This window comes from Tauraco erythrolophus, chromosome 8 (genome assembly GCF_009769465.1).
Source record: "Tauraco erythrolophus isolate bTauEry1 chromosome 8, bTauEry1.pri, whole genome shotgun sequence".
Classification (NCBI taxonomy): domain Eukaryota; kingdom Metazoa; phylum Chordata; class Aves; order Musophagiformes; family Musophagidae; genus Tauraco; species Tauraco erythrolophus.
This window is the reverse complement of record NC_141472.1, coordinates 2,050,430-2,076,874: the sequence shown is the minus strand read 5'-3', so window position 1 is coordinate 2,076,874 and position 26,445 is coordinate 2,050,430. Positions and strand designations below refer to the sequence as shown.

General features: G+C 41.7%; 1 protein-coding gene across 1 annotated transcript in view; it reads left to right on the top strand.

Moving 5' to 3' along the window:
- ERBB4 (erb-b2 receptor tyrosine kinase 4) overlaps positions 1 to 26,445 on the top strand; it is a 390,281-nt gene that overhangs the window by 196,830 nt on the left and 167,006 nt on the right. Inside the window, exons 5-11 of the mRNA XM_086615834.1 lie at positions 3,643 to 3,708; positions 11,990 to 12,108; positions 15,871 to 16,012; positions 17,537 to 17,650; positions 19,244 to 19,370; positions 23,029 to 23,102; positions 24,456 to 24,546. Of these exons, the coding sequence (XP_086471960.1) occupies positions 3,643 to 3,708; positions 11,990 to 12,108; positions 15,871 to 16,012; positions 17,537 to 17,650; positions 19,244 to 19,370; positions 23,029 to 23,102; positions 24,456 to 24,546 (733 nt within the window). The remainder of the gene's footprint in view (positions 1 to 3,642; positions 3,709 to 11,989; positions 12,109 to 15,870; positions 16,013 to 17,536; positions 17,651 to 19,243; positions 19,371 to 23,028; positions 23,103 to 24,455; positions 24,547 to 26,445) is intronic.

The window sequence follows — 26,445 nt, the reverse complement described above, 5'->3', positions numbered from 1 at the left end:
ATCAAAACAAAAGGAAGAACGCTTTTGCAGTTCCATGGTTGGCCGTTTCTTCATTATTTCTTTTTTTTCTTTATGTTTAGAAACATACTTCTTTACGTATGTTGGAGGGGTTTAGAATATTTTAGGCACACAAGAAATAACAGAAATAATTTATTTTATGCCAAGAACTGTTTGAAAAATTTTTCTCAAATCTGTTGGCTCACTACAATCTAAAAATTCTAAGAAATACATACAGAAAGATCTGTGAGAAGTAGTATAATTATCTCAAGGACCTTGTCAGCCTTAGGGCCAATAGATTTGTTATTGTTTGAGCCTGACATACAGCTCTAATGGTGAGACCTCACATGAATGCTCCTTCTGCCCCTGGCTACTCACGGTGACTTCCATGGGGCTGTTTCTGTGTTAGATTTGCAGAGCTACTCTTTAAGGGGTCGCAATCTGCCCCTATTACAGCGGGGGAAAACAGGTGAGGGACTGAGTTAGGCGAGGGCAGAACCTGGACTAGTTCAGACTGGGAGCAAAGAAAGTCATTTTTCTTTTTAAACAAATAAACTGATATAGACACCAATTTGGAGGGAGTTTGTTCGGGTTTTTTTTTTTTTTAATTCTTACTATATTCAACCTTCAAAAGGACACAGTGCAGTTCAGAGGTGGGCTGCCTACAAGCTCAGCTCCTTGTCGTGTCTGTGCAGCTCAGGAAAGTGAAAACAATGAAGCAGATAAACTTTTGAGTTCCCAATGACAAAAAAGAAAACTGGCAGACTTTTCTTGCTATATTGTTAAATATCTCTATTTAAATGCAAATGATCATCTGACACTGCCAAAGTCATGTACCAGGACGCAGGCATGCAAGTTAAAAAAAAATTTTTTAATGATTTTTGAAGATGCTGGATCACTTTTATTTCCAGGAGGAGTACAGTTGGCTGAATACATTTTTGGTTGCAAACTGAGGATCAGCTCAGCACCTAGGATGTTCAAATATGAGGATTTTTATTTTAAGTGTAGCTTTTGCTGAAGTGTGGGCAGTCTCTCTAGTTGGAGGTCACTTGGAGGGATGCTTGAAGCTTATTCTGTGTTATCTCACACAGAAGTACATAACAGAAGTGTTATTTACTGCAGTGGAAAGCCCAGTGCATACAGTGTGTTGTAGAAGGGGGTAGAATCCAGGGACAGAAAAAGGAAGAAAGGGCCGAGCTGGTGTTCTGCCTCAGGAATACATGGTTACAAGCAATCTGTGCAGTGCTTTGTACTGCATCTAGCTGCAAGACTTCAGGCTTTCTCCCTGAACTCCAGACCCCTCAAGCTAGACAGGCAAGAGATTTGACTGCAAGGAAGGATTGGGCATAAAATAGCATCTTTGCAAGAGGAGGCTCTGCCGTCCGTGTGTTGCGGTTCCTCCCTAGCTGCCCCCAGGAGGGATGCTTCTGCTCAGGTGAGGACCAAGCAAAGCAAGTTGTGAAAAGGTTATTTGAATGTGCATCTGGGGCCCTACCCTTTCCCCTTCCCACTTCTTCAGTTGGTCAGGGACAGCCAGTTTATAAAACCCACTTCCTGGGGATCATTTTTATTCAGTTGGATGAGCACCAAAGCTGACAAACAAACTTAATCTTTCTGAGATTCTCTGTTAAAATTCTTCCTTTAATTTGCTGTTTACCTGACCTTCTTTGTAAAATTCCCTTCTTATAAATCAATATGGATGTATTTGCTTTCTGCACAGGGTTCCAGTAGTCTCTTAAAAATCATAATAATCATTATTACTGATTAAAGTTGCATTATTCATGCCAGATGGAGTCCCCTCCCCGTCAGCCAGAATGAGTTTGCATTATGTAGTTATAGTACGTTTGTGATCTAAATAAACAGATGGCAGAACGTGACAGCAAATTATGTGCCGGTGATGTCAGCAACAACGCTTCCCGAGTATAATTGCTTTAAATGAACATGAATGCAGCAAGGAGCTGGTAGTTTTAACAAGGTAGTTGGCATACAGTGTGGTAATTACCATACAGCATCATCAATAGCACCGTGAATGCTGCGCGAGTGCCGAGGAAGAGCGCTGGCTTTGGAGAAGAAGTGGCAGAAAGTCCGACTTTACACAACTATCACAGTGGGTTTGCTCAGCTGTGTAGCTTCGCATAGGTATAAGCACACTGCTAGCAGAGGAGCAGTGTTTTCTTTTGGGGTGATCCAACCTTTGCTGAGAGATGTTTTGCGTTTTCTCCAATGCTGTCTCCCATCAGGATGTGTGGGAACTATTTGATTTTGTCTAATAGAGCAGTGTTAACAGCAGCTGCTGTTAATACAGGATTGAAAGGTAAGCTCTGGATCAGGTTCAACGGGGAAATTCACTTAATAGATTCTCAGCAGTATTCAAGGATGAATAAAAGTTTAATCAAAGACGTGGTCAGGTTCCTGCGGTCACAAGAGCAGCGGTGAGGACTGCGTAGTCGTGAACAATGCTGGGTTTCTCAGTGCATCCTTCCCGGTTTGGCTCAGTGTAAAGGGCTTGGCTGGGGCGCGGGGTGCAGCAAGGCGGGCGCTCCGTGCGTGGTCCGGGAGCGTTCAGCATGCAGGAGGGAGAAGCGCTAAGTGCAGGAGTGTGACTGAGCTCCAGCTGCGTCTGGATGGGAGCCCTGGAATGAAGTCTGCATTCTCTTGCAGTCAGAACTGGTGTGCGACTGTCCGAGTATTTTCTCAAATAACGGAAGAGGCAGCCAGAGGAGAAGGTGCCAGTCCTTCTCCCTGCTTTCCGTTTCCTCGCACAGTGGTCAGCATTTAGCCATGAAATGGAAGACATGAACTGGGCTCCCTCTGCAGACCAAGCAGGTTTCAGTTGCTAGTTACTAGGTAGTTTATAAGAGCTACCATTGCCAACTAACTCTTTCTCCTCCATCTCTATTTTACAGTGAAAGCACCTACAGTTCCTTTTCTCTTGAGGGTCTAAACATGTCAGCATGTAGAAGGATGGTGTAGAGCATCATCTCTGGGTTCTGAAGGAACCTCACATGAAGGAACGTGAGGTTCCCTCAGAAGTGTCAACTGCGGGCAACTAGAGAATCAGCAGTCAGAAACAGAAATGTCCCGTGAGGTTAGCTGTCGCTGGGCTTTAGTGGTTGCACAGGATACGTTTCCTTTACCATGATATTGGACATGAAGACTACGCAAGCTTTTGGGGGTGGAGGGTGGCTTTTAATCAAAGGCACTGAGTGTACTGCCCCATCGTTCAGATGAAATTGAGCATGAGATAGATAGGTATCCTCTCTAGCACAGCCATGCCTTCTCCGGTGGAGGAATGAGTGGGTCTTACATAGGACGTAGAGAGCAATGTTAACAGCGATGGATGATGAAATTGTTCCTCAGTCCTCTAGACTTGTTCATCCTTTTTTGTTTTGAAAGGTCTCAGTCATTATACATAGCAGAGAGGTATTTAGGGTTTAAAGCACTTGGATAAGTATCCATATTTCATCTACATTTGACACCAATTCTACTCTTTATCTAGACCTTTTTTGCAGGCATTGTTTCAGCCTTGGTAAAGCATAAAACTCCTCCAAGGACAAGTTGCTCCTCCTCCTCCTCCTCAGCAGTTGCTGGATGTCAAAGAAATGAAAGGAGGCCACACTTCTAATCTCTCTGTCTGTCCTGCAGGTGGTCGATGCCACAAGTCCTGCACAGGCCGGTGCTGGGGACCCACAGAGAATCACTGCCAGACCTGTAAGTATGCAAGATTCTGAGAAACAAAGGACTGAAAAGCTATGTAACAGGGATCCTACTTGTTTTTGATTGCGAAAGGATACTATAAAGTCTGGTTTTAGTATAATTCTAAAATATTTTAAGTTTTTTTCCATGTTTTTACCAGATCTGCTTTTTTTCTACCCATGTAAATTTATGTTTTTCTTTCTTCCCTTGTGCCTCCTCATAATGCTTAAGCTAACTTGAATTTTCTTTTCGCTTCTTGGCGGCAACATGGAGCATGACTCCCGAGAATATTGATGGTTATTTCAGAATATACTGAAGTGAATACTGTAGAAACAGAAAAAACTACAAGGCAAATTTGAAGATGTTTAATGACGGCCTGATGCTGCAAAGTTCCTAATGCCAAAATACTCAGTTAATTTCAGTGAGAGCCTGGGAATATTAGTTATCTTGCAGAACTATTCTCTTTATAATAACTCAGAGTGTATTTGAGTTGTAGTGAAACAGAGAATAATAGGGTTTATCGTGAAGGAAGTAGTAAGTGAAAGATTGTTCGCAATGTCTGTCTGTCCTCTTGAATTTAGAGAGTGTTAGAATGAATAAAAAAGAACTACACTGAGAGAGTTTCTTCCTTGTGTGCTTTCAACTCCTTCAGATAGGCACTAAGGAGCTAGAAGTGCAGTCACAATATTAGCAAATATAAAAGAGGAGAAAATTGAGAGCTGTCTTTTCCTACAAGTTTTTTCTTTTTTTCCTCCTTACGGGAATAGAGCTATCGTTCACATTTCTGTTCTTTGAAATCTAGGAGAGTAGAAATTGGTTGCGTTTACTGGAGTCACTCTTGCTAGGAAATGAAATGGTTGCTGATATCTCCCCAGGAGAGCACTGCTGTAGCTTGCGCCTCTTTCCTTGGCTGAGCTGGAGATAGGAGGAAAGGATTGTGACAAATTAACCGCTGTCAAGCGAGCGCACCAACTAACTCTCTGAACTGATGATAGCCCAATGTCATCTGCCTTTTTTGTTGGAAATATTAGGAACAGTGCAACGATGCCTTTTTTTTTTTTTTTTGACGACTCGGAGCAAGAGATAAGAGGAAATTAGAAATGGCAGACAGCTTGACATGAACGTTTTCTGAGTGAGCAGGAGCAGGAAATCCAAGTTGACCTCCAGTCCGTGACAAAGCGAGGGGCACAGGCGACAGAGCTGCGTGGCTGCAGAGGCCCTGCCACCCTGCCGGGTGCTGCTTTTCGTTCAGGAGCATCAGCTGATGTTGCTGGCAAAGCTGATGACAGTTACAGCTCTGCTAAAGTTAACGTGTTCTTCTGTTTCATATTAAGCTTTATCTGCGAGTGTGATTAAATATGGTTTAGGACAGGTTGTAGGAATAACTGCATAATGAACCAGGTACGGTGATGCTGAGCAAATTCTTCTTTATCTGAATCGAGCTAGTACGTCTCCTTCCTTTGGTGGCAGTCGTTATGAAAGCCTCAAAGAAGTCAGTGCTTAGAAAGCCTCCTTACATCAAGGTTATATGCTGAAGTAGATAGTGGAAAGGGACTTAAACCCAAGCTGATCAAACCATTTTATATCATGGTTAGATTAGAATTAATTAATTAATGCTAGTTCTTTCTCTGTCCTAATAAGGCACTTGTTTGTCTACTAATACAACTCTGTAAGACTCTGGGTAGTTCATCCAAACTTGAGTAGACTTACTCAGGCCCTGCGTGGTTAGCTGATCCAAGAATACCGTAAAACCTTGGCAGTTATATTTACGTAAGGATGGTATGATTCTGGCTCAGGCCTTCGCGCCAGCAAGCGGAGGCTCCAGCCTTATCTAAAGTTGGAAAGTCCAGCTGGACGCTGTGTGGCTGCAGAAGTCCATGTGGCAGGATCAGCTCCCATGGTCTCAACCTCTACAAAGCACTGCTCTCAGATGAGTGAACCGATTCGGTGGATTAATGTAGTAATACCAGAGAGAGAAAAACTTATCTGCGGTGGTGTGAAGTCAGAAGCTTAGCAGAGCTGCACGGTAGGTTTGCTCCAGGAGTGACAGCTATCTCTCTCTTCACAGCGACTGTCCTCTCAAATCCAAACAGTGGGGACAGGCTAAGGCACAGCCAGGGATTTAAAATAATAAACTATGGACAGACATATGCCATCAAAGTTACAGGGAGATACACAGATCACACATTTCTAATTTGAAATAGCTACTGTCAGCCTTTTACCTTCAAGCGCATTCTGCAGCCTCTGATTGTCAAGGACAGGAATTAATTTTATATAATATACTTTTTCTTTGCCTCCCTGACCTTGCTGCACCTTGGATAAACAGCAGGATTTAAGGAAAACACTGAATATTAGGCTGACTATGGGCATTTCTTCATTGTACTTTCTCAAAACGTGTTTTTCTGCAAAGAATAAGAGTATGAGTATGGACTTGAAAATAAAAATGCAAGCGGTGCTTTTGCTGCCTTCATTTCTGGCGTTAAAAAACATGCCTGGCTTTCAAGCTCATAAACGTTATTCTTAGATACAAGTCAGAGATAGGATGAATGGTATCACAAACATAGCAAATACCTTAACCTAGTCACCTTGAGAGGATGCACGTCTTTCAAAGGCATGTAGGAAAATACTCCAGCAGTACTACAGCCCAGTGTCAAACTATTTTGTTCCTAGAAACAACTCAGAGGTACGTCTGCATTTTAATATTTTCATTTTTTTATTGAGTCACTGAAGCAAAAAAAATCTAATGACCCCCCCTCCCAAGATAAGATTTAAATTATTTTCCTGGAAAAGGATAAAAAATGAAAGATCTTAATCCGTGCCTTTCATTTCAAATTACATATGGAAAAAAATCAAATCCTTTTGTTTTTTGCATGAATATCATCTACCCAGCTGCTTCTTATGTTGCCTTCCAGCAACGTCTCTCTGTACTTCTAACTCTATTTGAAACATCACCTGCATTTAACTCGGTCCTAATGTCTCTCCAAATGTTACTAGAAAATTTACATATTTAAGAAGACAATTAATAGCAAATTTAAAATAAGCTGTTCTATTAGAAGGTAGAGAAGATGTAATTTCAGGGTACTGTTTTATGCAGTTAACAATTCTTCTTTTAAATAAATAAATTATTAGTAAATATTAATATTGAACATTTGTAAAAGGTAGATGGTGTTCTTTGCTTCAGTGTTGGGCCAGCTAAGGTGGAAAGACTTCTAAAAAGAATCTGTTTTTTTCAAAGAGTATTGGGCACTCACTAAATAGAATGTAAACCACTTAAAAAACAAACAACAAGAACAAACACTTTTGGAAGCTACTAATCAAATTTGAAAATCTACAGTTAGATTGTTAACTATTTTTGCTGTTTATGTCTGTTAAGAGTTTGAAGTTTTTTTACTTTTTGTGTGAAAAGAAATTGACACTTTTGCAAATTGAATACATTATTAAAATGACAGATTATGCACTTCATCCTAAAGGAATGTAACTGAAAGAAAAGAGAAAAATCTAAATTAAAATACAGGCCGAAGCAGGGGAATGCAGAAAAGGCGAAGAGCCTTTGAATCAAACCCAAAACATAAACATGCAGCAAATATAAAACGCTCCGTGACTGTGTATGTGTACAGGCGTTTGACCTGAGCATAATTATATTTATACAGTCTTTGTGCAGCTGGTATTGCTGAGAAAAAGAAGGTGCCAATGCAGTAAGCACCCAGTGGTGCAGCAACAGGCACGTGGGAGCCTGGTGGGGGAGACAGAAAGAGCTGAACCAGCAGCTTGAATCCATCAGGGTAACCCGGCATTTTTGCTTGGAGCCAGCATCTTTAATTAAAATCCTTGTATTTCTCTAATAACTTTGCATGTTCATAAGACTTTTTCATTGATTTCAGTTACTTCCCATTTTTTCCTTCGTAGCTTTGTAGTGCCTTGACAGAATTAAAGATTAAGGGAAACAATACAAGAGACTGATTAATTGCACACATATGTGAAGTGCCCATTCCACCCTGTCCCCGGCACAGCTTATTGCTGTATCGCAGTGAAATACCAGTAGAGACTGACAGTCAGTGTTCCGTATTCCCCCAGAAACCCGTCCCAACACACGGCACGTTTTTTCCAGACCGTGGTGTTTGCCACTGTCCCTTGCTGTCCCAGCCTGACTGTGACAGTTCTGTGTGGCCAAGCCCACAGATTTCTTAGGATCCTACAAAGGGTCGGTACGCATCAGGGCAGGTAGTTGTGCTGATCCTCAGAAGTCTGGTCCGAACGTGGAGGCCTCAGCTGTGATTAGTGAAGGCTCTCCTCGCAGTTATGTTGGGGAAGGAACGAGTATCTGGCAGCTAAAACTCCTCTGGGGTCCCAGCCCAGAACTCCTGGATCTCACATGTGTGTCTGGTTGTGATGTGAGGGCTCCTGATGGCTCCTGTCTACCAGCTCCCCTTTGAACAGTCTTCACACTGGATAGCAGGAGGAGGAGGAGGTTGGTATTGTTCCCCTCTTCCCTCTCAGCTTGCGGCAGGTTTGCTCCAGGTTGACGCTGCCTGTTTGCAGCTGCTGCCCAGTTCCCTACCATCTGTCCCCACTCTTCTTGGCACCATCTCGAGCCACGTGTCTCCTCAAGGAGCCACCCACCCACGTTTATCAGCCTGAACATACAGTTTGATATTTTGGGTAATATTTTTACCTTTGCGTTTCATGCTTGGATAGGTTTTGAATCACCGCTATAAAATCAGTTGACTGCATTTGGAGGAAAGCTTTGGGGGAAAAAGCTTGCTATCTTTTTAAACTGGTGTAGCTATGTATATTTCTATAGGGTTACTCCATGATAATGATTGCAGGAAGTTTACTGGAATCTGAACAATCTGATTGTTTGGGGACTTGAAACAATACATACTATTGCCTTGTGCTTGCTTTGCTTTGGGGAAAACCCTTCATTGCAAACTCTCTTGAATATGAGTCCTTAAAAAACATTCAGAGCCCACTAAGCTCTTTTCCATCTTGGAGTATGGTGCCACTGAAGATACTTGGCAGGTCCACCTCAGAGCTGGACCCTCGATAGTAGTCATAACAGCATGCAAAGAACCACAAGATAAATATGGTATGTTGTGGCCTTTTCCTAGAATGAAATGCTGGCATTTCTGTTGGCATCACTTGCTTTCCCAGTAGACAATTAGGGAAGAACAGTGACAAACCTTTGCTGCAATTGTAAATTTTGCAAACCACTTTATAACTTCATAGTCTTCAGGAAAAAACTCAAAATGTTCCCTATGCTGAGCAGCGTGGCAGAGGCGCTCGTTAAGCTGGTGCCTGCTCGTAAGCCACATATGCTTTCCACAGGCGCTCCGTGTAGGTGCTGTGCTGAAAAGGGGCCATGGCCCTCCAGGTCAGTCCTGGTATGGGGGTGCTCCTGCTTTTTTAAATGGGAGAATATACTCTGGGCTAAATTGTTGTAGTCTAAGTTACGGATTTTTTTTTTTTAAATGACAGTATCTGCAACTTTATACACTGCACAAGCCTTACAGTCGGGCTCTAGAGGAGGGCGAATAATTTAGATGATTTTGTCCTTGCCTAATAGTGTGAAAACTGCTGAAAAGGGGTCAGTAAATCGCTTAAAACCATTGCTGTTGTCGGAGCTCGTTTCCCATCGCCGTTGAAGCTATGGCAGCCTAAGGAAGCGCTGTTATCTGCAGCTCGGCTTGAAAGACGTGTGTAATCCTGCAAATCCAGACCTTGGCTCGCCAAAAGCGATCGCCCGGGAGCTGATGAGAAGACCGTGCCCTTTCGGAATGTGCCCAGAGCCGGTCGGTGTGATTTGCGGTCGGGGACACCGTGGCAGGAGGCACAGGTCCTTCCTCCCCGGAGGTGGGGGATTCCCCTCCGCAGGGCTTGCATTTGGGCAAGATTCCCGGCTGGGGGACGTGCTGCTGGCACTTGGCATCTCTGCCCTCGGAAAAGCCTCTGCCAGGAAGCCTCCATGGGGAAGCAATGGTTATATCGTGATGGTGGACATCTTGACCCGCTCCCAACAGCAGCTAGCACTGGGGTAAATAATTTATAATGGAGTTAATTAGGTGGCTCGTACTAATTGTCCACACAGAGGTGCTTTACACCAAAATCTCCCAGGTTTAAGCAAAACGTTAAACTGCTGTGGAGCAACAGCGAGGAATGCTATCATGTCCTCTTCTCTTTTCCTGTTGATTGTATCCACCTGAAATTCGGCTCCTTGGCTGTTTGCTTCTAATACAATTAAAAACAAACAAAAAAAACCAAAACATGCTGCTGGTGCGCAGTAATGTCCTAAGTGGGAACAGGTGTGGTGGGGCTGGCGGTGCCTCTGGAACCTTCGGCAGGCGCACTGGGCATGTGCGGGCGGGAAGAGCTGCACTGAGCATGCTCCGTCCGGAGGGGCGCCATTTTAGTGCCCCCGGGCGGCCATTTTAGTGCCCCCGGGCGGCCATTTTAGTGCCCCCGGGCGGCCATTTTAGTGCCGCGGGTGCAGTTGCTGCGAGGTGCTCGGGGTCTGAGTTGCTGCCGCCGCCGGCAGCAGTGCTAGCCGGAGGGGTGGAGAGCGGTGAGAGAGGAGCAGTCGTTTTAAGAAATGAGGTATGTCTGGTCATGAGTGCTGTGTAAAAGGGAGGCGGAGTGCCTGGATGGCACCTCCTTGGCTCGGGGGCCCAGTCCTTGTTTGAGGAGTGGTGCAGATGAGGCGGAGGGTTTGTGTTGTGAGACGGGGTGAAATGAACGTCCTCCACTTTTGTGCCTCTCCACTGGTGGCAGGGGGAGCCTCTGGCAAACAGGGTCGTCCTTTAAGTTGGGATAAATCTGAGCCTCCCCTCCCTTTGAGGTGAAAGCAGAGCCTGCCCAGTCCAGTGCAAATCTAGGTGCTAGGGACCAGTTCCTGAACTAGCAGAGAACAATATGCAGTCACTGACTGAATGAGGTCTTCATTTTGATGAGATTGAGAGTCCGTCCCTATCAGCTAATGGCGTGGTGGTTGTATCTCAGTCCTAATGTTTGTCGGTACTGCTGCTTAAATAAACTAATCCTTCTAACCTGTGTCTCTAGCAGTGTTGACAGCAAGTGTATTTGCAAAAATTTCTCTTATTTCTTAAATCAGATTGCATAAGGCATGAAAGTATTTTCTATCTTGGAGCTTGCTTCTGGTATCAGCAAGACGGAATTATCCTAAAAATGCATTGCTTTATTTTGTAGATTATAAGTAGTGGCTTCTCTTTGGTTAGTTACGTTTTTATGTCCTAAATAAATACTGTATTTAACAAAAAGCTTTAGTATTACCTGAAGTATTTCCAGCAAGTAGTGGAGGGAATTTGGATTGGAAAGTACTTATAAAGGAGTTATCAATAAATTAAATAGCAGAATCAAGCAGAAAGCTGGATGAAATTTTGGTTTCTCTGGCTTCTTGAAGTGTTTTCCATAGAGAAGTAATTAAATGCTTTTAACAAAATAAATGGTAAAGGTTAATTACAGAAGTGTAACATCCCTGCTTTTATCAAAAGACAGCTGACAGCACGGCTTCCTGGTGTTCTGTAGGCGGTGGGTGGTATAATTTTGCAAATAATATTAATTTCTTTTTCCGTAAAATAAAGATACAGGCTATATCTGAGTGAGGGCAGGAAAGTGCTCCACTTGTTGACCGTTCTTTGCACAAGACTAAGCCCTGAGGGGCAGTAGTATGGAGCAACTTAAATCACTGTGCTTTCCAGTTGGTAGAATATGGTTGTTTCCCTGCGATTGAAGACTGGATTGTGTTATTTAGAAAAGGCAACTGGTGTTTCCACATGTTTTCTGATCTGCAGGTTGTATTCTGTTCTGTTATCTCATGGCCTATTTGTCAGATTTGTTGCCATCAAGAACAGCGTTTGACTCTGAGATTGCTGACCTCGCTCTGAATTTCACTCATTTACTCAGTGTTGCTGTTCTTTGTGGGGGAAAATTCACCTGGAACTCATGGGCTCTTCTGTTACTTTTTGGGTTGGTTGTTTTTTTTCCCCATATCTTTTCATCAACTATTTACAAAAACTAATAATTTGATAATAATATTCCAAGGATAAGAGCAAATACTTTAAAAATTCTTTGTCTGCAGTGCTCAAGCAACACATGTTCCTAAAGAAGGTATCGTGAAGGTATTCAGGGGGATGTGTGTGGCCAGTACCATTGAAGCAATTACTTTAAAACCTTCAGGTTTTTTCAGTATGCTGTTCAGTTTGTTGTTTTCCTCAGTGTGCAGTCGAAGAGCTTTCCCCTTAGTTCTGATACTGACATGACAATTTTTCCTGTCTCCTCCTAGTAACGAAGACAGTGTGCGCCGAGCAGTGTGATGGACGGTGCTATGGGCCCTACGTCAGCGACTGCTGCCACCGGGAATGCGCTGGAGGCTGTTCCGGACCTAAAGACACTGATTGCTTTGTATGTGTGAGACTTCTTGTTGTTCTTAATCTTGGCAGTCACACTGAAAATTCTTAATGCTTTAATCCATGAATTCACAGTTTCGTCCCTTTTTATGTATTGCACGCGCACTCCTAGGTTTAGGCTGCAAATTTTACCATTTAATATTTTTCACGTTATATTAACATCACTTATCTATTTAATATTACCCATTAACAGATTTATGAGATTTGTAAATACAGATTGGGAACCATTAATATGCTAATCTCTGTGATTTTTATCTTTTGCTTTTTCTAAAATTAACTTTTAGAGGTGATAGGGAATTTTTAGACGTATTTATCATTACATTTGAGCATGGCTTTTATTACTGCTCTGTGTGCCTTTTATTTGAAAAGTCAAGAATACAATTTAGCTTCTCTTTGAAAGGTGTTCCCTATTACTGCCAGGCTTGATTTAAATTCAGCTCTTTTACTGGGCATGCTTCTTAGTGGAGATGGAAGGAAAGTGGTTTCCAAAATACTCTACCTCAAATGTATGCTACTACACATGCTTAAGATGAAAAGGCTAACTTTTTCCCTTACAAAAAAAAAAACCCACAAAAAAAAACAAAAACCAACAACAAAAAAAAATCTCAACATAGAGGCCTTTAGACAAGTTTGTCTTGTTTGTTGTCTGTTATTTATAATAGTGCAAGCTGCTTCAGAACCCAACACTGATCTTAAAAAATGTGTAGCTCATTAGTGAGTTTCAGAGACAAGTTTCGCTGATGTTTTCAGGGGAAGCCAACTTAAGCCTAAAGAAGCTGAGAACTAGAACATGCAGAGAGATGTGGATTTTCAGAGGTACCCAAGTAATTTGAGACACAAATATCTACAATGTCGAGTAGGCTCCTTTTAAAATCTGCCAGATAGGACTTGGAGGAGGGGGTCTTACAGTATGGAAAGTTGCAGTTTTGATAGTGTAGGCAAACGGATCACAATGAACTGGCAAAAATGAGTATTTCCCTGACTGAAAGTTGCTCGCTGTCCAGATATTGTTTGATAGTGGTAGGTGTTGTGCTTCAAAAACACATTCTAAATGCAATTCTTTCACTGCTAATGAAGTGCAGGGATGGCCTGATGTACCTGCTAACAGGTTATACTACAGCTGGTTTTTGTGGCTGGGGCTTTGCACAAGTAGATGTTCCGCACACATGGTATGCCTGAACCAGCGCTCACCGAAAGTTCTGTGTTGGCTTTGGACTAGAGAGATGGGAAATAACATTCTTTCCAGTGTCATGCACGATCTAAATAGGTAAAGGAAAGAGGAAATATGCAGTTACTGTTCCTGTATGATTGTTGAGGAACGTCCTCAAAGCTGATGTATTGATGTGTGTCCGTTTCCAAAGGTTAATTACAAGTTCCCTGCAGCCTAAGTTCTGTAATACTGCAGCCTGAAAGAAAACGAGTCAGGCTTTCTGAATTGTGGCAGTTATGGAAATATGCGTGTTAAAAATCAACTAGCGTGTGTGTTCTGATCCAGCAGAGAAGCACCCAGGGCTTTATTCTCGTTCACTTCTGGCCTGAGAGCAATGTAAAAGAAATTCAGCAGGGATCTGGCAGTTTTCAGGACTAGTCATTGTTTGCTTAGTACACACTGGGTGAAAAGTGTACCCTGTAGGCTATAGACAACTGTGCTTAGCTTTCAGCTGAGATCCAGAACTTTGTTTTTTCCCTGTGTATTTTCTTGTGCTTTCATTCACGAATTAGTGGCATTTAGCAACAAATGCTAGATGTTTGCATATATTATTGAAGTGATTACAAATGTATACAAAGCATTATAGTCAGAAATTAAAACTTTCCAAATCTTCTAGATGAGTTTTTCTTGAGAATTGCTATCTTTCTGAAGAGTATTGGTGTGCTTTACTTTATGAATCTGCTAAACCATTGTCGGAGGATATTCATGTACATGACAGAGTATCTTTTAAGTCAACAGCAGATGTAAAAAATGTGTTGAGGAAACAAACTAAAATAGTATTTATTAATAAGCAAAAGTAGAGTTCATGAAGCATTACAAATCCTTTAGCATATTATGGCAGCTTGCAACAGCATCCTGTTGTAAATATGGTTTTAATATTTCTAGATAAAATTCATCCATCCTCCTCCATATGCTGCCATATAATCATTTGCATATTCATTTCTAAAAGCAAGACAATAATTATCATCTGACATAACTGCAAGCAAACGTGCTAAAACAAAGTTTTAGAGATGTTATCTTGCATTCAAAACCAACTGGATCTAAAACTTGAAATGAATAGGAGGGCCTGGTTGAGTGCCCAATGGAACCAGAAAAGTGACACAACCCTATTCCTAGGGTGGACTTCCCATCCAGTTCTTAGAAGTAACTGACTATATTTACCTTCGTAAGAAAAAAAAAAATCTAGAGCTGTGAGAAACTGATAGTTTTTGTAATATGCATTTTAAAGAACCAGAAAAGATAGGATCAGCAGTTTGGCTTAGCTCATGTTCCATATAGGACAGTACCTTCATCATGGTACTCCTTGTTTGTCCCTTTCAGCAGCAGAGTTTGTCTTTCTCCCTTGGTTATGTTATTAGCCTCTCCCTTCTGAAATCCTCTGACATAACAATTAACTTTCCTCAGTCCTGCTGGTCCTGAGCTGAATGGAGATAAGAACTGTTGATAAAAGCTGCAGAACAGAGAAATGTTTCTCACTTTTCTCTGTCCCAGCCCTGGAGGGGAGGAGACATGACACACATGTTGGTACACTTGTTGACTCTTTAAAGATTCAAAACCATCTGTATTTTTTACAACCTGGAAAAAGACCAGAAGACTGAAACTTCTGAAGCAGCCTGGCTGCTGGAAGACAGGTTAGTGGGGAAGCAGAATCCAGTAGCAGTGGTTGCTTAAACTGCTGGAGAGATCCAAGCCAGGCTACAGCTTTCATATTCGTATGAAATTTGACATTTACAGTATCCTTTGTGAATATTACTCCCAACAGGGTTTTTTCTAAGCTGTGGTTTAAACCATAGACACGATACGTGGTGCTACAGAATGTCAAAATTGGTGGGGTTTTGCCATTACTGATTATCAACCTTGCATGGTCAATTATTTTCCCTGCATACCATTAATCTCTTTATCCACACACTTGCCTCTTCATTTGTCAGGGCCCTGTCCTCTCTGCCAGCTGTGGGTGGCTGAGCTTGAATGCTAAGTGATACAAAGTCCTGTTTTCTTTCTCAGGGTGTGAAGCAACTGACCTTGTTAAACTTGCCACTTAGGGAAATGACCCCCTCCTGTGCTAGCTCAAAAGAAGTTCTTATCCCTCTTACTTTCTAATTGGGAATTTCAGTTTTCAGCTGGAAGATGGGCTTATGCTCCATGACTCAAAGTCATTAGCATTTGTTTAGACTGACTGTGATAAATAGCAGTTCACTCTTGGCAGTTTTAAAATGTCCTATCGAGCTGTGAATTAGTTGATTTCTAGTAGTAAGGATAGTCATGAAACAAATTACAATGTTGTTATGTTTTTGTAGGAAGTGCTGTTAACAGTCAACTGTGTTTCAAATCAAAGGGGCTCTGTGAGCCTGCTTTTATAAGTCATGTGTTTGCTAAGGTCCTAGCAAGACATCTAAGTAGCCAAAATAAAGGTTGGAAAATAGCATCACATTCCTCACTGTTGCAGCAAGTCTGAACCATCAAGACCGTATTTTAAACTAAAAAACAAACAAAACAAAACAAAAGCAGCTGTATGATTTAATATTTTTTTCCTCCCTTGTTTTGCAGGCCTGTATGAATTTCAACGATAGTGGTGCATGTGTCACACAGTGTCCCCAGACTTTTGTGTACAATCCTACCACCTTCCAGCTGGAGCACAATCACAATGCCAAGTACACCTATGGGGCTTTTTGTGTCAAAAAGTGCCCACGTAAGTGCTGTATTAGCTGCCTTTTTCTGCAGTGGTGGAAAGTGTGAGTTGCATTGCAGGAGCCTTGAAAAACAATGGGAGGCTGAGAGCTAAGTGCATAGTGCAGTATCTCAAATCACTCCACACGTGCTTGCAGCCTGTAGTAGCTCAGTCCTGGGTTAACTGAAGACAGTGGCATTCTGGGTTGCTGATGCTTTCCAAGTGTCCTACACTGTAGTGATTTTCTTAAAGAAAAGATCTTTAAGATCTTTAAAATTTTCTTAAGCTGCTGTTATCATCACCACCACTTTGGTTACAGTCATGCTTTAGATCAGCATTTGTGAATTTCAGAACGGACTGTTAAGATAGATAATGGGATTGTAAAAGGGTAGTAATTGCTGTTTCAGAAAATAACAGTCCACCACCAGTACTACCTGGCAGCAGGTGTTTTCATGATACTGATGCCCTTTTCTTACCTTGGAATAACAATGGTTTGGCAGAAAGTTACCCTAAATATTTTCTGAGCAGTTCTGACCCAATGAGGAAAAACTACAATACAGTCTTAAAGCTCCAGAGTAAAATTAGAGGAGGAGGGAGTTAAAAAAAGAATAATCCCATAGATGTAAAAACCACATGCTTCTGAGATGCCAGGCAGCTGATGAAAAGTAACAGAAAAATTTAGAGGATCATCACTTACATAGTCTTTGATACTTCTGTTTTAGTTAGAAAGAAAAATAAGGGAGACAGTATTCATGCCCTCCCTTTCATTTCCACCAAGGTTTACAGTTCTGTTGTGCATTAATTATTTTATAGATAAATTAGATATAAGAAGGATGAGTAATCTATAATAAAGGGAATCATAATTCAACCCAAAGCAAAATGCAAATTTTGAATCTCTGTGGAGAAGTTCAGATTGGCAGTAGGCTGAGGCTGTGACTGTCACGGCTTAGTTCTGTCTCTAATAGAGTGGTGGATTTTTTGAAGCAAGATATTTTTTTACAAAACTAGTATGCCATGCACTACTTGACGTATATGATGCTTTGTCCAAATACTTCATGGAACTTTTCCTTCCCACCGCCCCCCTCCATTTCTTGACATTATTCAGCTTTCAATTAGGTAAGATCAGTCTATATCCCCTTCAGCAGTTGTTTTACAAGGTGAAATTGAAATACTTGTCATTGTCTTGTGCAGCGTTTTATCCCAGATGTACATATTTGTGTATGTGGGAAAGAGACAGGGCAGAGCATCTTGGTTTATTTTTCTACAATTACTGTAGCTTTTTTTGTCACAAATTATGATAAAACCAAATTGAGGGAGGAGGCGGGATCAGGCCTGATAATTTCGTGGATTTTAATATGTCTCCGAAAACGTGCCTAATTTGCTTGCTTATACGCTTCTGAAAACACTGAATGTTAAATGTTAATGTCAATGTGGGAGTGCTGAGGTAATTAATAATATGGATTGACATAGAGTCCATAAACCTGTGTACCAGTATTGTTTAGTCCAGTGGTTGACTTTCTGTCAATATCTTCTTTTCCTCTTCAGACAACTTTGTGGTAGATTCCAGCTCTTGTGTCCGTGCGTGTCCGAGTTCCAAGATGGAGGTTGAAGAAAACGGTATTAAGATGTGCAAGCCCTGCACTGACATTTGTCCTAAAGGTAGGCAGTAGTTTAGTGTAAGTTCTCTTGAATGTGGTCTGCATTGTAGAGGAGCAGAGCAGGGTGCTACTTTGGCATGAAATACCCTTCATGAGCATGTTGCAGAATATTAATAGCCTCCGGATATCCACGTAACTTTGAGCTGTGTGGGCTGTGTGTGAAGTTTATACAATAGAATGAAAACTTACTGTTGTAATGGTAATAGAACCAAACCAATTTTATTTAGATAAAAATGAAGGGAATGTTGGCTTTAGAGAAACCCGAAAGAATTCTTTATTATGTTATTTTAATGACAAGTATTTCCTGGAAGTGTTTAGAGCTGTCTTTTTGTCATTCCAAAGGGGGCCATACTAAAGCCGTGGCTTCAGTGTATGATATGTCTCATACTTGTCAATACAAGGTTAGGTTTCCATTTATTCCCTCTGTTTTTTAAAAATGTCTCTGTTTTCCCAGAATCTTCTACCTCCTTTCTAAGTCTCTAAAACATAGACTAGAAGTTCTTCAGTGTTGGTGCTGTTGAGAAGACCGAAATGTATCGGTTACTTTGCTGTCCAGGGAAACTTTCTGCTCACTGCTTGAAGGTCTCAGGAGCAAAGCACCATCAGTTTTCCTGCGTGGGCCTATGCCCCTTTTCAGTCCTAGTGGAAGCCATGTCTGGAAGGGAGTTCATAATGAAGCTACTGAAAAACTGTAAATCAACAGTCCCTCCACGTGGCTGAAACAGTCAAATACAGAGATCTCTGCCAAGGCAGAGTGCTGATATGATAAATTGTAACTGAAGGCAGTGTCCAGCCCTTTAAGCTAATTGCAATAAATAAATTTTTTGCTGGATAGATAATTTTATGCACAGAAATACATGTGTAGTGTTCCTGTCAAGCTTTTAGCCTTACTCTGTGAGGGAGGAAAGTTACCATGTGTTTGTAAAAGGTTCATGTGTATTGCTGGTAGTTGCCATTAGAGCAGCCCAGTTAGGGAGATAGGATATGTTACGTGATGGAATTCGTGAAGGATTTTTTTCTGTATGCATCATGTGTCCCAGAAAATGCAACTAAGCTGTATAGAAGGCTACACAGAGAAGTTTCTTCAGGCCCCAGTAAGTTTTATGTTGGGATGATGAGTAAAGAATTATTTGTACGTCCTTTGTGAAGGACCTTATGGCATGTGAATGGTTAAGTTCACAAATCCACCGAAGCACGGGGGACCTATTGAGCTAGCAGTGGTGGGACCCCTCAGTTTCTGCAGCGAGTAGTGCACAAATAAATGGCATGGCCACTAGGCTGGTCTGAGCTAAGTTATCAGCTACCTGTATACAGCCACCTTGAGTGGGATTTGGTGTGATTCATACTTGCTTTCAGATCTGGTGTGAAATACCTTAACCTATGTGCCAGGATGTCCTTCTGTGGCAGGTCTTTAGCTTATTGCTTGTTTTAAATTGGCACATGCTTCTTTGGGAGTGTGGGTAAAGGGTGCTGTTTTAACACTTCTCTGCTGCTTTATCTCTGAAAGAAATGAAGACTTGTGTCTGGAAGGCCGACATGTTCTGATTCAGTAATTGTTTTCCTAGTTTTTTACACAAACTCCTTGTTTTGGCAGCATGTGATGGCATTGGAACAGGGAGTTTAGTGTCAGCTCAGACAGTGGATTCCAGCAACATTGACAAGTTCATAAACTGTACCAAGATCAATGGCAACCTTATCTTCCTCGTTACTGGGATTCATGGGTAAGTGACAAAATGTTAAGAGATTATGTCATGGTGCCAGCTGAATCAAATTGCGTCCACCTCTTAATGATGGCTGCAGGATTCTTCTACGAAGAGTAGGTCCACGATAAATTAATGTTCTGCCTTCCATGATGAAGGAAACTCATACCTTCATTCTTAGGATTCAGCCTCTAGGAAAAGAAAGGGTGAAGTAGACTGTACCAGAAAAAGAAAAGACAACTGTGATCTTTGGTTGCTTTATGAGATCCTCGGTAGTGGCTTATGATAATGGCTGATTAGAGAATAGAAAGGAAAAAGGGAGAAACCTTCCATGAGTTTGTTCTAACTTTTGTATGACCAGCAGTGTCAGAACATACAGAGTGCGTGCCTCACCCGGCATAAACTGTCATAGCCTGGGTGACTGTCACTGCATGGACGTGCAAAAAAGCTGCCCTCTTGCCAGTCAGTTTTGAAGTATATATTCAAGTTTCGATTTCAAAGACATAAAAAACTCACTGGTATTTAAATCCAGTATTTTGGTTTAAATGTGGCTGTATATTTAATGAGTCTTAGTAATGGTTTAAGATGTGGAGGTACAGAGCCAGTACTTAAAAGTCTCACCAGTGTCATCTTCTAGAGGAAAACACACCAGCCGGATGATTAGTGCCTTTGCTGTTCATGGTTTGGTGCACAGTGTGTTTGCCATTGTAGCAAAGGTGAATGCATGGTGCACGTGCTGCAAGTTGGAGTTGTCTAGGGAGGACACACTTCCCTGGAGTTGTCTAGGGAGGACACACTTCCCTGGAGTTGTCTAGGGAGGACACACTTCCCTGGAGTTGTCTAGGGAGGACACACTTAACCTGTTTTGATGGTCAGGTGAGGTCCAATGCAGCTAGCTGCTTTCTTGCCTTGTATTCTTTCTCTCAGTGAGAGAACACAAACATGATTGTATCTTCTTACTAATTCAAGCCTTCAGGTAGTAATCAGCCATGGTGAATTACATGTGACACTTTGAGGTATTTCTGGACCTGTTGAAATGAGCGAAATCCTCAAAAGGCACAAAGAATGTTAAGCACTTTTGCTCCTTTGTTGGAATAACTATGTCGTGGTACATTAACAGTGTGAAGTACTCAGTGGCTTCTAGCACTGTGTAGGCTTCAAATTTTAACTTGATATTTAGATTCCTTGGAGTTTTCACCATTGCGTGCAACTGGTTGTCAAGATGTGATATCTTAAATAGAGTTCCCAAACCAACTCTGTGTTTGCAGCTTTATGGCATAGCAAAAATGTGATTAACTAAACGTCTGCGGATTGATCTGAAACAAAGTCTGGCATGAGTAGTGCCAGGAGATTTTTCTTTAGTCTTTTCTATAGATTCAGATATGTTTAGATTATAATAAAATGGTTGACACTAGACTGCCTGGCTCAAATTTCCTTACTAGGTGAAGTGGAAGGAAACAACTTGTTTCCTTGATTTGATGTAGTGATTGGTTGTAACGCTTCACCTACAGCTTGTCTCCAGCCATGAGAAAGACAGTTGAAAATTCACTTCAGTGGGGCCCTGCAGCTCAGTGATTCTCTAAAGGCCAGCAAATGTGAGCTTTGATGGTGTAGTTGATTCTCATCTCTCCATCAGGGAGGGCAGTGTGAAAGGTTAATGTAGTATAGGGAGGAAGAAGGACTTTTGTTCAAGTGGCTTAAGGAAATGCTTCCTCAAACTTGTTGAAACCTTGGAGGAGGTCACACAGGAGTTAGAGCTCAGGCCCTCACACTATGTGATCTGGCCAAATGACTGACCGACCAAGAGGCTGGATGTAAATCTATTAAATCTCACAGCACAGGAAGGACTCTAATAAATGCAAAGCTAGAGGACATTAGCAATTTTGTGGGGGTTATTCCAATGCATCATATGAAATGTAATTTTGAGTATTAGAACTGCCTTTGTCGTGCAAGTTATACTAGCTGCCAAGTTAGAAGATGAGTCTCATTAAAAAAGTCTCTTCATTAAAGAGACCAAAACCAACCTTGAATAAAACTATTCATCTGAAAAATACCCAGATTATGGACTATAGAGCAGAGGGTTAAAATATTTTGTTCTATTTTAATAGAAGAATATAAGCCTAGGACGTGTAATGGTGAAATTTTGACTCTCGTCCTTTATGAAGAATAGTCACTCCAACAAGTCTTAGGTATGAGGACACTGAGTTTTGCAAACATAAATCCTTCCACAGCATAAATTCCAGTAACTTGTATTAGAAGAAGAGAGGAAGAATTGAGAATTAATTAACATAACTTTATATTTCTAGAACAACTTTTTGTTGAAAATTTCTGTTATGTTTTGCAAATCAATAATACAACTGTGCCTGTTCTACTGACAACTCCTGACTCTGCTAATAAGAATGGTAGAAGACAACTGCAGTGTTCTACAGTTTTGTGTTGGTAAAGCATATCAGACATTTGACTGTTTACGGGGTTTGAATGTATATGTGTATCTTTAAAGACTACTTTACTTCAGGATTTGGACATGAAATTTGGCAACCTCGTGTGTGTTACAGGCAAAGGTTTTCCTTTTCTAATAATAACACATTTTAAAAGCAAAGTGCTGTGTTTCTGTTAGGTAGTCAAAACTTGTCATCTAGTTTTCTGAGAGTCCCCAGTTGTTACAATTAAGTGTATATGATGCTTCTGTGGTACTCTGGGCTTTTAGGTTAAGATTTAAGAATTCACTTTGTTGCTGCTCACTTGGAGTTGCCTCCAGGATTGTTAGAAGTGACGCCCTCAGTCTGTCACCACGTAGACTTGAGGCCTGTCCCCAGAGACAGTCTCGATGATGCAGAAGGAGAGGTGCAAATGCATGCTCCACACTTACTGATGATGTTTCCTACCCTCATAAAACCAACAAAAATACCATAACATGGTGTTACAGAAGGATTTTTAAAGGGTTTTTGTTTGGGTTGGGCTTATAGGGGGCTTCTTAGATAGTTGGAGAGTCCTTACTCCTTTAAAATTTGGAGAGGGGAGGAAGTATTTACTAAATGATGACACTCAATCAAGGTCAACTTCATCTTTTTGTACTGCAGTGTATCTAACTTTGAAATTTTAATGTTTGGTGGAGATGTTTCATTTCTCACGTGACAAACTTTCTTGACAAGGATCTGTGCTTTTTGATGTTCTCTATTCGACACCTACAAAGTACCCTTTGAATGCCATGTGTCAGGAACTGCTGGCATGCTCTTAATTTTGTGTTGTTTAAAGCTTTTCACTCATTTCAGCAGCAGTTTTATTAGTCTTGGTAGTACAGTATTGCAGCTGTACCATTTGAGCTAGAATTCCTGGAAAAAATGTTGAAAATTCATCTTTCATTTAGGGAGGTCACCTGTGGTTGTTTAGAATCCCTTAATTTCCCATGAACATAAATATTTGTGAAAACATTAGTTATGTGAATCTTAAAGATGCTAAGCACTGTTATTTTCTTTCAAGATGACTTGGGAGAAGTTAGACACAGGTTCTGCAGGAACAACAGTCTGAAGAAATTGGAAGCATTCTGAAGAAATCTGGAGCGTATGCTGCCTAAAAGCACGGTGTTTAGCTCCTGAATACTGCTTTCTAAATGGTATAGCTTTGAGAACCTGATCTCTTTTTATTCATAGTGTCCCGTTTTGTCCTTTTAATCTTTCAGGGACCCATATCACACCATCGCCGCAATCAACCCAGAGAAATTAAATATCTTTCAAACAGTGAGAGAGATAACAGGTAACACACTTCTGATTTCCTGAAATCTGAACTTCTCGCTTTGCATTTATGGTTGTCATTTTTGAGGTTTTCTGAAGAACGTAGGTGCTTTTTTCTTTAAACTCACCACAGCGTAGATTTCATGAAAGTTTAATATGCAACAGCTTCAGTATCAGTTGATATTTACAAGTGCCTTGGAAAAAAAAAGAAGGCAGGCCAATCTGGTTTTGCAGCTACTTCTCTTGGTCTAACAGTAGATGCTGCTGCAAATTAGCTTCTGTTATTTAAATACAAATGTATAATGTGTGGGGAGGTAGTCCCTCCCATCATTTGTGACTTTTCAGTAGAATCATAGAGCTAGAACTCAGTACGTTGTTTTCTTGCATCTTGCTTCTTGTTGTTCCACTGTTCAGAGACAGGGAAGAAGATACTGCAGCTTTGAGTTCTCAATTGATTGCTGATTATGTATAGATAGGGAAATACAAAAAAAACCCAACTTTATTTCGTGCACACACAAAAAATCTTTGGACATTACAGCATGATGGTGACTGGGTGGAGCTCAACAAGTGTTTGGCTTTTGAAATGAGTTCTCTGCCACGTGCTTCGCCTCTCAAAAGTTGTGTATCTCAGCAAGCCAGTGGTATTAAAAATGAAACTAAGCTCTAAATCTCTCCCTAATTAATGTCAAAGATAATCTGGCATCTGGGTGTCTGTAATTTGCCATTCTTAAGCACACTGTCTAATTGACAGTCTCAGATCTACTACGTAAGTGGAATTATCCCTATTCTTAAAGATGTACTGCATTTCAGTCCAGAACTGAGTCAGAATTACAGGGAACTGCACTCCGTAGAGGTCTGTAGCACAAAAGTAGTCCCACGTACTTGTGCAGGTGGTAAAGAACAGTCCTCACACACACGCTCAGAAACCAATGCAAGTTCTTTGGTTTAGGAGAGTCTTGTCTTCTAGTGCATCATAATGGATCTCTCAACCTCTGTTCTAAGTCTCTAGCACGTTTTAAAACTAAATGTTCTTAATTCAGGCAAATCCTCATTTTTTTCTGCCACTGCTGTTTAGAAAAGACTGAGGGGTTTCAGCCAGTGTTTAGGTTCTCCCGCACGGTGGCTGTCAAAAGTGGACGTAATGCTGCTGTGACTGTTAAGAGTCCTCCTTTGCCTCCTTGGAGGAGACAGTGGTGAGCAGCCTGATGAATTCAAAGACAGTAGTCTGCAGTGTTCAGCACCTGTTTATTTCTTTTTCTCAAACCTTCACTGTCTTTCATTTCTAGGCTAAGCCTGTCCTAAATCATGTATGTGATAGAGCAGTCTTTCTGGCTGAAGTCATTGATACTTTAATGCTTGCCTTTTTCTCCTTCAGGGTATTTGAACATCCAGTCGTGGCCTGAGAACATGACAGATTTCAGGGTGTTTTCCAACTTGGTTACCATTGGTGGAAGAGCTCTCTATAGGTAAGGTACTTCCTCTGTTGATGAAATTGTTTTTTTATTCATATTCAATGATTTGTTCAGTGGCACAGAATGCAGCATCCTTTGGGAAGGACGTCATAAACTGATAATGTTTTTCTCTCTTACCAAGGTATTAATTAACAATATCTTTGCTAGTCAGTTGTTTATAATGGATAATACCTTTTGAACATAATGATTTAAAAAAGAAAAAAAAAACACAAACAAAAACCCACCATCTTGGTTCGTTGCTGAAGCTGTTATCTCATTGTCCAGAAAGTAGGTTTTATGGTTTAAAATACCTTGTGAATGTGAAACATAACTTAAAAGATGTTAATAGGAGAACTTAGCCCATTATTTGGAAGTTTATGTGGTTGCGACTGGAAGTGCAGGCTTACATGCCTAAAGAACAATGTGATCTTAAGAAGCAGTAAAAGATAAATACATTGAAGAACACTGAAACCGCTGAGGTACCTTACAGATGAGGGGTGCATTAGCTCTGCAGTACCGTTTTTGCCAGAGATGTTTCCGTGTGAAGACTTACACAGAATTGGTTTGAAGAGGAGAAAATGTGGTGAGAAACAATGAGGAAAGCACAAGGTACCTGAACGATATATGCAGCCACCTCTGGTTCCCCATTGTGTAAATGTAGTAAATCGTGGAGCAGATCCTCCTGGCGACTGTGCTGAGGCACATGGAAAATAAGGAGGTGTTTGGTGACAGCCAGCATGGCCTCACTGAGCGCAAATCTTGCCTGACTAATTTAGTGGCCTTCTATGATGAGGTTACAGCATTGATGGAGAAGGGAAGAGCAACTGACATCGTCTACCTGGACTTGTCCAAAGCATTTGATACTGTCCCACACGACATCCTTGTGTCTAAACTGGAAAGACATGGTTTTGATTGATGGACCACTCGGTGGATAAGGAATTGGCTGGATGATCGCGCTCAAAAAGTTGTGGTCAACGGTTCAATGTCCAAGTGGAGACCAGTGATGAGTGGTGTTCTTCAGGGGTCAGTACTGGGGCCGGTGCTATTTAACATCTTTGTTGGTGATGTGGACAGTGGGATCAAGTGCACCCTCAGCAGGCTTGCAGATGATACCAAGCTGTGTGGTGTTGTGGACACGCTGGAGGGAAGGGATGCCATCCAGAGGGACCTTGACAGGCTGGAGAGGTGGGCCTGTGAGAACGTCATCAAGTTCAAGAAGGCCAAGTGCAAGGTCCTGCACATGGGTCAGGGCAATCCCAAGCACAAGTACAGGCTGGGTGGAGAACGGATTGAGAGCAGCCCTGAGGAAAAGGACTAGGGAGTGCTGGTGGATGAGAAGCTCAACATGAGCCAGCAATGTGCGCTGGCAGCCCAGAAAGCCACCCGTGCCCTGGGCTGCACCCAGAGCAGCGTGGGCAGCAGGTTGAAGGAGGGGATTCTGCCCCTCTGCTCTGGTGAGACCCCACCTGGAATACTGCGTTCAGCTCTGGAGTCCCCAGCACAAGAAGGACATGGAGCTGCTGGAGCAGGTCCAGAGGAGGCCACGAACATGATCTGAGGGCTGGAGCATCCTCTGCTATGGAGACAGGCTGAGAGAGTTGGGGCTGTTCAGCCTGAAGAAGAGAAGGCTTCCGGGGTGATCTTATAGCAGCTTTCAAGTACCTAAAGGGGGCCTACAGGAAAGCTGGAGAGGGACTTTTTACAAGGATGTGTAGTGATGAGACGATGGGCAATGGCTTTAAACTGAAAGAGGGGAGATTTAGATCTAAAAAAGAAATTCTTCCCTCAGAGGGTGGTGAGGCACTGGAACAGGTTGCCCAGAGAAGTTGTGGCTGTCCCATCCCTGGAAGTGTTCAAGGCCAGGTTGGATGAGGCTTTGGGCAATCTGGTGTAGTGGAGGGTGTCCCTGCTCAT